The 12,006-nt window shown below is 38.7% G+C and overlaps 1 protein-coding gene across 2 annotated transcripts in view; it reads right to left on the bottom strand.

Moving 5' to 3' along the window:
• Positions 1–1,648: 1,648 nt before the first annotated feature.
• The window catches only part of WDR72 (WD repeat domain 72), a 177,535-nt gene continuing 167,177 nt past the window's right edge, over positions 1,649–12,006 (bottom strand). For both annotated transcript variants that reach the window (XM_084641198.1, XM_084641199.1), the window contains 2 exons: positions 8,918–9,022; positions 1,649–1,933 (listed from right to left, as the gene is read on the bottom strand). In XM_084641198.1, coding sequence (XP_084497324.1) covers positions 1,878–1,933; positions 8,918–9,022 — 161 coding nt within the window. In that variant the 3' untranslated portion in view covers positions 1,649–1,877. The remainder of the gene's footprint in view (positions 1,934–8,917; positions 9,023–12,006) is intronic.

Below are 12,006 nucleotides of genomic sequence, written 5' to 3'. Positions count from 1 at the left end.
AGAGAGAGACTACTACTTTGGTGGAAACAGTTTTGGGCCCAATTTGCAGCCTTTACATTGAAGAAGGGGATGAAGTGAGTAAGGCTTTGTCTACAGTACACTGCTTTTAGTGACACAGCCATGCCGCTACAGCCGAGCTGCTAAAAGGCGTGCAGTGTAGCCGCTGTTTGTCGGCAGGAGAGAGCTCTCCCATAGACAAAGAACTTCCACCCCCAACGAGCGGCAGTAGCTTTGTCGGCAGGAGAGCGCTCCTGCCGACAAAGTGTTGTTCGCACCATCGCTTTTCCTCGACAAAACTTGTCTTTTGGGGTTGTTGTGTTGTTTGTTTTTTTTTAAACACCTCTGAACAACAAAAGTTGTGTCGTTCACTTGCCAGTGTAGACAAAGCCTAACTCTACTCAAGGGCAGTAATAGTTACAGAATTCAGAACTGGATCCTTAGATAGGGATGTGACTATGCAGCACAAAAAAAAGAAAAGAAAAGGATGATCCCATGATAAAAGGTGCACTAATACAACACATGAACATGACTGCAATTCTCATAAAATGCCAAGATGATGCATTTTACAGAAGAAATGGAAATGTTGTTAGAAGGATCATGCCTTAAGCAATGCCTCTGAAAGCATCGCTACCTAAAGAAGCAAAATATCAAGATCTGGGCTTCTGCTTACAGAAATAAGCGACAGCCATTAAGAATAGAAGGTGGTGAAGGCAAGAATAGGGCCTACGCGCTCACTCACATTTGGATTACTGTCTGCCATCTGTGAAATTGCATATAACATATTTTGCTAGGCGTAGTTATAAATAAATCATGTTTTACATTCTCACTGTTTGCTTTTCTGCTTGTATCATAAACACTGAGAGGTAGATTAACCCTGGATTTTTCTCAGCTGATGATATGGGTCATTTCCTGCTTTCAGTTACACCTGTGTAAATTTGGAATAAAGTCTAGTGAAATCAGTGAAGTTACTCCAGAATAAGTGAGCAGAATGTGGCCCACATTGCACAAGATCCAGACAAGACTCAAGACAGGATCCAAGGATAAGCATGTAGGAGTGTGAAGTCTGTGTTTTATCTATAACTGCACTGCAAATACATATTGAAATTCCTCATTCTGAGGAATGTGAACAGCACCTGTACACACTGCATCATTTCAGCAGTGGATGCTAGATTAATGGACAGCTTTCTCCAAATTTCATATTGACATCAAAATGTACACATACACATTTTTTCCTTGTATTGATATCTGCAGAATCACTTATCTACAATGCAATCACACACATTAATTTTTAATTTGCAGTTTAATTAAATGCTTAATTTTTTTCTTTACATTCACACAAACATTGATGCACAAGTTGTTTTAAAATATATTTGGTCTTCCCCATGTTGAAATGTTATCAGTAATAAATGTAGTTTAGTAACCAGACAGAACATTTAACATTAATTTAAATCTTCAAATTTATGTCAAATGTAATATTTACCAGATAGAGTTACCATAATACTTCTAAAGTAAATTTTAATAATAATGACAAAATATCTCTGTCTTGAGATTCCTTCTGTTAGTGGAAAAACATCTCAAGAACAAGGAATCATTTAATGTTGCATATGTTAACAAAAATCTAGATTATATTCAATCAATGTGACTCTACTGAAGGGCTGTCATTAAACATGGAACCAATAACTAAGGAGAAAAGTAGATGATATGAAAGATATTTTTGAAAATTAATTGTGAAAGGTATAGTGATACAAGAAATATTCAGTTTATGTTATTTATCAAAACACATTAAAGAAAATCATTGTCCTATGAAAGAGTCCTGTATTTTCAGTTCCTCTGCTGTACTTGACCACCTTCTAGTTTCATTGAAGAAACAGGCTTATCTAACACACCTTGCAGGAACACACCTTGGACATCCAAGGATGCTGTTTCATCTCATCTGGAAAACAAATGTATTCATTTCACTTTGGAACATTCTGTGGTGTGATTAATAGGCACAGCTTCACTTGTTTAAAAGATAGGTTTCAGAGTAACAGCCGTGTTAGTCTGTATTCGCAAAAAGAAAAGGAGTACTTGTGGCACCTTAGAGACTAACCAATTTATTTGAGCATGAGCTTTCGTGAGCTACAGCTCACTTCATCGGATGCATACCGTGGAAACTGCAGCAGACTTTATATATACACAGAGAATATGAAACAATACCTCCTCCCACCCCACTGTCCTGCTGGTAATAGCTTATCTAAAGTGATCATCAGGTTGGGCCATTTCCAGCACAAATCCAGGTTTTCTCACCCTCCACCCCCCCACACAAATTCACTCTCCTGCTGGTGATAGCCCATCCAAAGTGACAACTCTTTACACAATGTGCATGATAATCAAGTTGGGCCATTTCCTGCACAAATCCAGGTTCTCTCACCCCCGCACCCCCCTCCCAAAAACCACACACACAAACTCTCTATCCTGCTGGTAATAGCTCATCCAAAGTGACCATTCTCCCTACAATGTGCATGATAATTAAGGTGGGCCATTTCCAGCACAAATCCAGGTTTTCTCACATCCCCCCCACCCCCATACACACACAAACTCACTCTCCTGCTGGTAATAGCTTTTTGTTTAAAAGAGTTCATTATACATCACTTTATAAAATGATAAAAACTCTCAACACTATTTGTAGTGAAATTAAGCTATGCATCAATATTATGCTAGTATTCAAGTATACCGCAATCTACAACCACAAAATATTTTACCCCCTCAAAGAGCAACATCACAAAAAGCAACATGGAAGTCAAATTGGCTCGAGAGTGCATATGTATCTCCTTAAAGCAATTCAACACAAATTTTCTTTAGATGTGCAAAACTTCCCAATTTTGGAAGGAGACAGCTAATTTGTGTTAGACGCTAACAGATTATTTGCATTTTCATTTCACTTGCAGATGGAATGCATAATTCTCTCAGCTGGACTTATTGTAGAATAAGTGGAAAGAGGAGTAATAATGTTATTCAGGTATGAGATCTTAGTCCTGTCACAATTTATCAAGAGTCTACCAGAAATGGGAATTAGTCAATCAATCAAATTTTTAGTCGCATAAATTTTCCTAGCTGATGTATGATAATACTTATAGCCTAAACTTAAAATATATCGTGTACTGGGTATTTTATAAGCCACTATTTAAGTGGATGCAATGAAGAGATAAGGTAAGAATAGAGAGAAAGAGATAAAAGCAGTCTTTTGCAGTTCTAATAATTACAGCCAAAAATCCAGGAGTTTTGATTAATTAAAAGTAGATATCAATTTATATTTGTATAGCTATAAAACATTTTTTCATACCACACTATGCAGTCGTCTTGATTTACTCTCTAATTTCATGTGAAAAAAAAATAGAATAATAATTTGATACTTTGAAACTGAATGCTAAATGGCACATGATATATTTTAATACCATCATACAGTATGATAAAATGTTTATAAAGTTTTATTTAACACAGACCATGAGCAGTATGTGTTATCTGTGGTTATGATTAATGGGCTGTCCACACATTCCACATTCTTTCTGCTTCATGCATCATCAGCAATTGCTAACATTCCATTCCTGAATCTGTCCTTGTTTAGTTACCCTTTTATATTTTTTTGCTGTGATATTGGTACCTGAGCCAGAAAAAGAAAAAAAAAAAGCCTTGATTTTTCATAAGGTGCTCTATAGTTGTGAAATTTAATGGAAAACCTCGATTTGAGTATCAAGTTCCAACAACAGGATATTGATCCACAGATATAAGTGGTACTGCACTGATCTAGATAACATACCTTAGAGCTGCATACACTGGAGAGTGTTAATCAGGTATTGTAAAGGGTGATTATAACCCGTCTCTTAACAACACAGTCACACTCAGTGCTGCATATTCATGGCTCTCAGGTGCACTTGCCCAATTGGAATCTTTCCTTTTTGATTCATTTTCCCTCTTAGTGTAGTGCTATATCTCACAGATGAAATCTCAGGGGGGGCCACAGATTGTTCTCCCCCACATTTGTGCTCAGGATTTTCTGGTACATGAAACTAAGCAAGGTGTGAAACTATGGGGATTTTTCACTAGTGTCTGATATACAAGCAGAATTTTATTCTGTCCAGGCTAGTCAGAGAATGAAGGGCAAAATATTTAGAAGCAATGTTTCCCGTGTGAAGTGACAGGAGGGATTTAAGATGCACAAATGAATGTTCTTGGCTTAACCAAAGAGATACTGACAGACTTTTGAAGGCCTTTTTAGGGGCAGGTACAGGATCCTGGTCCCACCCTCCGCCCCACTCCAATCCAGGGCCCAATGATAGGCAGTTAAGCCCTGTGCCTTGAGGTGCTATGCAGCTGCCTCTCTGGATGACTTCCTACCAATACCTCCTCTTCCCACAGGATAAAGTAAATAACTGAACATACAAACTAAGTTTCTAACCTTCAGAATTCACCAGTCCCTCCTTTGCATGCTTGCTTAGGTCAGTATCACCAGGCCTCAGGCAACAGGAGCTCCTGTGGGACTTCCTTCCAGGAATTCAGAGTGCACGTCAGCTACTTCCCTTATCTGCCTGCCACTGAGCTACTCTGCTTCCCTTGTTAAGCTCTTCCTCCAGCTTGTGCAGGCTTTGAGGGTGTGATGGGGCAGTATTGCCTGGGCCCAGAGGACCTCCTTAATCCCTTCTTCTCCTGCATAGTGTTTGTATACTACATTACACCCACACAGGGGAGAAAATGCTCTGCTAGTTTCAACCTCCAGCTTCTTACTCACTCTTCCATTGGAGGAGTGTCATATGTCCCCACTACCCCTGGAAATACCTGGGTTTCTACCTGCTTACCTGATGAATATGGCAAGATTTGTGGTGGGAGGTCCAAAGTCGGCAAGGGACATTTATGCCAATGTGCATTCCCTATATTCTTCCACCTGGCCCCGCTTATCCCTAGACAACACTGATCCTGCATGAGCCAGGCTTTCAGGGGCTCCCATTACTGGGTCTGTGCTAAAAGGCAGCACAGAAGGCAAAGAAATCTCAGGATGCATTAATTTGTGCTGCTTTCCCTCCATGTTTCAGTGGGTAAAATTCAAAGAATCTTTGTCTGGTCCCCTCCAACTCCATGGGGCTAGACCTCCATAATGCTCCCAAAAGACTTCTGCATGGGTGGTGGGGGAATCATGCCTGCAATGGTACTCCTCCCTGGACAGGAAAGGTACCTAGGCTCCCTATGAGAGAAAGCATAGTCTAGTGCTCAGGAGTAGGAGTCCGGACATCTGGGTTCTATTCCCAGCTGTGCCATAGACTTAGTGCATTAACTTGGGCAAGTCACTTAACACCTCTGTGTTGCAGTTTCCCAACCTGGAAGATGTGGTGGTGACCCCTATCTCAGAGGGGCATTGTGAGGGACTGTTAAGATTTGTAAAGTGTTTTGATATGCCTAGATAACCAGGTCTATAAACACAGTGTTGACATTATCTGATTATTTTGTTACAGGCCAAAGCAGGGACAAGTTTGAAGAGCCATGGCTTTGCATGTTAGAGAGAAGTAGTCTTCAGTATGTAGGAAACTGGAGGACACAAACCTAGTATTAGACATCTGGGATAGAAGCCCAGCATTTCCTCTGTGTGAGGGAGGATACAAACATGAGCCAGTATGTCAGATAATGGCAGCTTGTAGGTACATGCAAGACAGCATCTAAAATCCAGTATGCCCAGCAAGAAACCCTAGTCTGATATTTACTTGTGTCTGGTGCAGGTGAAAAATGTTTACTAATGAATTATCCAAGAGGAAAGTGCAGGCTGAGGGGTTCTATTACCTGTCGGAGACTAGTCATACCATATTATGAACACTGAAAATTATAGGTAAATCCCAGATTAGTTTCTTGGCTTGTCTAATGGATTCCTGCTATTCACCAGGGTATATGCCCTTTTCTGTGATTGCTTGAGGCCAAATCTGCAGCAGTGGGAGGAAGTGTACCTGTGTGGAACATCAGGAAGGCCAAAACCAAAATAAGTAAATAAATGGTGTAAGATTGTAGAGAATTAAAATCAGTTTGAAAATTACTCTGAATCTATTATTGGGGTCATCAAAAGGCAAATGACACAGTCACATCTATTAGTAGGGGTTCTGCACCTCTGTAACCCATACTGGTTCCAATAAAATATAATAAAGTACCTTTCTAAGAATACTTATAGAGCTCTTTGAAGATGCACTGTAATACTTTCACCCTACCTTCATCAAAAGAGACGGTAAAGTCAATATACTCCTTACTGGTGTTTCTGTGGGAAATGCAGCATATGACAAAGTACTATAAGCAAAATACAAACAACTCTACAAACCTATATAGGTCGCTTTTTAATAAAAGCTTAGGTGGAGCTTCTAAGTTTTTCCAGGCTTTGAATTCATGGGACACAGATTCTGAAGTTGTAGATTTCATCAAGTCAAATGCTGACATCCTTCATGCTCTCAAATAGTAAATAAAATACACTACAAAGTAAAAACATGTGACAAAGACTAAAGAAAATAGTACCCAACTAAATGTTACGTTACTGTTTGAATGTTTGCCTACAAAAAACTAAGTGGTAAGCTTCAAGCATTCTATCACCAAAATCTTTCTTTTCAAACAAATGCTTCTGTCAGAAGTGTCTTAATTTCTTATCACAGAATTTCATCCACACAAGGAGCAATAAATAATTCATGTTGCTGGCTCTTTGTTGTGTGTCCCTGAACTGCACAGAGCTGGAAGGCTGACAGCTGTGTCAGGACAAGCACCAAAGATCTGACATGACAAGTGACTAACAAGTTTCTTTCAGTCTATAGTGAAAGAAGACAATGGCACAAAGTGCAAAAACGAAATCCTGAAACAAAATGAAACTGTTTCTTTCTCTTTACCTAAGTGTTTGCTATGAGCTTATTTCCGACCCATAACCTCTGGTCATTTTATAGTACTGCCCAGCCCCCTTTACTCCTCACATTCGCCTGGCCATTTACGCCTGTCCACGGATCAATATGAGCAATTCTTGGAGAAATACGATGTCTCCATGACAACCAAGCCACAAATTCTCAGTGGAAAGCAGTGAGACCAGTAGTGAAATCTCCAGAGATTTTCAGACCTACAAGGCAAGATGTCTTAAAATGCAGGAATGGGCAGAGAGAAAAGCCAGAGTAATTCATGGTTTATTAGCAGTTTAATGATGTCAGATGGACAGAATGAAACTCAGTTTTTAAGTTTAGATTCTTTATCAACACACATTTTTCCCAATCAATATTCACCGCTGGACAGTTTTACATCCTTTTCTTTATTTCACACACACATATAGTATGCAGAACTATATATTCTACACTCCCATCCACTGCCATACGCATTCAGTCACCCAAAATAACTTAAAGGAAGGTTAAAATTAATATCTTTAGGCAGAGGGAGCCCTAAATTAATTCTCACCTGAACCAGTTATGACTATTAACCTTTAATTAATTCTTTCTAACTTCTGTCCAAAACAGATAAAAAATGAGGCTGTCCATTTATCTCTAACAGTTCTAGAAAGGTTTATGGACAGTTCCTGAAGGGCATAAGCCTTAAAGTATGGTACCCCCGATGGTTTGGTGTAACTGAAATATGGAATTAAACGTGTCTCCCTACCCTGGTACCTATTATTTTTAAAACCAATGCTGCATTTTGCTGCAAAGTAGTGAGACCAAGCCAAAATGGTTTGAAAATAGGTGCAGATTTACAATTCACTGATTTCACTTATTCTAAAATATACCATTGCTCATTTCTGTGGAAAAAATGAAAAGGAAACATAGTTCAAATCAGGTACATGACAGCAGTTCAACTCCCAAGGAATCTTGAAGGAGTGGAGTGCACTGAAATATAATCCCATAGCCATGGGTCCTATCTGGGTTCTGAGATGACTTAGGGGACCTGACATGGATTTCAGACTGCACCCTTTCACTGAAAATTAAATCTCAGCAGCACTCCTTGGGGAAGGATCAGGGGACTGTTGGCAGCTGCCCCCTGTCAGTGCAGGCTGCAAGATTTGGAAATCTCTTAACTAAGCTGACAGGCCGCAGAGAGGATGAATCAAAAATATGATACACGGATCAGCACACAAAGATGCAAGAGGGTACACAGAAACCAGATAAAGCAGGAAAGGAAAATATCAAGTGAAAAAAAGACGTTTAACTCTTTCACTAAGGGATACTGTGTGCATGTTACCTACATGTTGGTATGTGGGCCAGACCCACACCTTGCTTACCTTTCTTTTATTTAATCACACACTATGTTTTTAATCAGCTATAATAATATGCACTTTAAATTTAATTGTTCTCCCTTCAGATTCAATTAATAAGGTTCTCACATATACCATACATAGATAGAGAAATAAGCAACATTAAGACAAATCCCATAGCCACTAGAAGGGGATGCACCTTATGTACATCACTGCAATTAATCATTTCAATGTTAAAAATCATTAATTGAACTAACTACTGTGAGTTGATTTGAAAAAGGAATCAGGTTATAACACTGTCAATTTGCTTTTCTCCAGACCTATAGCATCTGAACGGCTGCTTTATATTCAGCTATAGTAGGGACAATCCTTCTAATTTTTCATAATCTTACTCAACCTTCAAAGGGTCAGACACTGTACATATATTAACTAAGCAGTTTAGTCCAAAACTAATGATAATGAACTAGTAGTGTCAGTTTTCTTTTTGGTCATAAAGCCTTTATCCTTCCTAGGACTTGAATGCTTGATGAAAGAGGAAAGGATAACAGCTCCACACTATGACCCCAGGAGGTGACCATTAATTTGACATTGCAGCTGCTAAAAAGGAAGGAGCATTACAATGTGCTTTATTTGATTGGCTCAAAAGCTGTGTCATATTTATCATTTAATTCTCAGTGACTATCTTTAAAGGGCTCTCACCTGGACTCTCAGACTCTTCCAAGACACATCGGTCAGGCATATACTCAACTCCTTGGAAGTTTGCTGAGTTTGAGCAGCTGTCATGCTTGCCCACACTGACTGCAGCTATAAAGAAGGAAAAATAGGGTAGAAACTTGTAATATATTCACAAATAAAACACTTTTCTTCTTTGTTACAGTTCTTTCAACATTGAGGTCATTCTTTGCAAACAAATAATAAATTAAAAAAATAAAACAGAACCTCTTAAATATTTATTTGGTAGGCACATAACAGTTAAACTCCATAGATGTGACTTTTTTGGGAGAGAAGTTTGAGGGATCAGCTTAAATGTGATCTCTTTGTAGTGAAAAACTTATTCATTTTCCTTGCATAAGTCTGAAACAGTAAAGTAAATTAGTAGCCCAACAAAATGCTTCCTTGCTCTACCAAAAGAAACTGGTAAATGGAGTAAACAATCAATTAGAAGGTCTTGTAAATATTGGAGTCACACACTGGAGAGTGGAATTGTGTTTTATTTTGGTCTACATTAATATTTTTTAAAAATGTGCTACATAAGACACCTGAAATGTGATGCTGATATTTTACAATATTTATATTGTAACAGCATAAAAAGGAAACTGAATTGTAGTTTGGAGATTATCTAATTAGGAAAACATATCTTTCGTATCTAACTGGTGAATATTTGTGATTCTGAAGATAAGAAACTACACTCAATGAGATCTGAATTTTAAAATTTATTTATATACAATTTACCTGCATATTCACATAGATACAATGAAAGTTTTTCTATACAGCAAATAAGCAAGAACTCTGCCCTGACAGTCACTGTCTTTGTCACAGCAGGTAAATGTTTCTGTATCATCTCTGCCCCAAGCCTTTGCTGATCAGAAAATATACATTGGTAAAAAAGGATAATTACATAGTTAATGTAAAACTGTTACACGTTATTTCATAGAACATACACAGTTCAGACGGACTTAGATCAAGCCTTAAGTCCTCAGACCTTACCTTCATTGGTAACACTAGTAACTGGACTTGAATTTTTTCTTAATTGTACAACTAATTTAGGTCCTAATCCTGCAAATTGATTAATGGAGGTGGACCCTTGCACCTGCATGCAGCCCCAAAGTAGGGACTCTTCACAGACACCCTTAGGATCAGTTTTCAGGATCAGGGTTGTGGTCATGGCTGTGTGCCAGTCACCTTTTGCTGAATTTTGCAAAGGTGAGTATGTGATATAAGAAGGGAATCCTCTCCAGGTAAACTTCAATGGACAGTCCCCAATGTTAAAAGAAATCAAGTTTCTGCTCATTTCAAAAGAAACTGGTCCACATGAGATACATTTTTTTTGTGTGTGCTTGCACAGCACCTAGCATAATGGGGTCCTGGTCCCTGAATGGGACTCCTACCTGCTGCAATGATACAAATTATAAATGATAATAATGACCATACTAATGCCCTGCATTTTCCATCAGTCTATAACTTTTGGACCCAATCCTGCAATCAGCTCTATTAGTGTGGACCTCTGCATCCACATGGAGCCCAACTGAAGCCAAGAGTGCTCTAGATCCAATCCAGGATTGGGGGCCTTATGTAAATAATATAATAACGAAATATCTGATAATATAAAACCTTTCACCTGAAAAAAAATTAACTTTCTCAATGAACTGAATGTCTACGGCAGCGTCAAGATAGCAACCAATCAGTGTAGAGCAACTTGCACAATGAAGAACGGGCCAAGGACACCAGGAAAACTTCTAATCTTACAAAAGGGTGTGTGGAATTATTAACATCCACACAAAGAAGAACTTTGTTTTTTCAGGTCCCTCTGAAAAAGCCGACAAAATAAACTGCATGGAACTCAGTGTATCTATACCAGAGAGTAAAGAAAGGGCTGAGAAAGGGGAAGAATAGTCAATAATGAATAATGAATTGTTCACACAATGTCTTGTACACATGCACCAGAGGTAATTTGCAGGGGTGGGGGGGAATTCACCCCTGTGCAGAGGGGGCCAGGGTAAAGTCTATGCATCATGTCAGTCTCACTTAAGGTCTCAAACTGAAGGGTGTATAGGCCACTAGCTAGTCCTCTGAACAGGTCTAAACACCAATTGTCAAACATTCACAAGAACAAAAACCTCTTTGAGTGGATATTCAAAATAGCAAATTGGAGAGAGGTGCAAACTGTCAAACCATTCTGAATTCATGCAAAAGTTCATAGATGCTATATTTTTGCAGAATTCATGCATGACTTCTGACTGAAATACATAATTTCCCTCAGAAACATTATGCCAAAACCTGTATTTTACTGGCATACATTTTAAAAATGCCAAATGTTCACATTTTGATAACACTGCTAATTATTTAAAATGGAAGCATTAGCTTTTTGATGCTTTTGTCTTAACTACTTTCATGAAGTAAGAAATAAAGGAATATAATGATAAATTGTTGCCCCGGAATACATTTTTGCCAAGGCAAAATGCATGTTTTGTTTTGTTATCCTAAACATGTAAGTGTTTTTCAACTCCACTAATTGGGAATAGAGCAAGTAGTTTTGAGGAGTAGGATTCCTTGAACTGTGCACAAGAAATATTTGTTCAGAAAAAAATAACCAGAAATATAAGCTTACATGCTGGATTTTGAAAGAAAAGTTTTTTGTGCCAAAAGTACTGGAGTATTTTTCTAAAACAGCCTATCCTATTAAATATCCTGGACTCTACTGAGGCAAGTGATAGATTGGTTTGACAAGGTAGGTGAGATAATAACTTCTGTTGGACCAACTTCTTTCCAGCTTACACAGAGCTCTTCTTCAGGTCTGGGAATGGGTATGTCTACACAGCCAACGTTAAATTGCTGCCCCGGCATCGCTTTAACTTGGGTGTGTAGCCACGGCTCCAGCGCTGTAATAAAACCACCTCCACGTGGGAATAGCCTCCAGTGCTTGGAGTGCTGCTCCCAGCCCTGTAGCACTGTTTACACTGCCACTTTACAGTGCTGAAACATGAGTCGCTCAGGGGTGTGTTTTTCCGCACCCCTGGGCGAAAAAAGTTTCAACGCTGTAAGTGGCAGTCTACACTACAAAATTAAAT

This window comes from Lepidochelys olivacea (assembly GCF_965140295.1).
Source record: "Lepidochelys olivacea isolate rLepOli2 genome assembly, chromosome: 10".
NCBI lineage: Eukaryota > Metazoa > Chordata > Testudines > Cheloniidae > Lepidochelys > Lepidochelys olivacea.
Note: the sequence above shows the minus strand (reverse complement) of the source record. Positions and strands in the feature narration are given on the sequence as shown.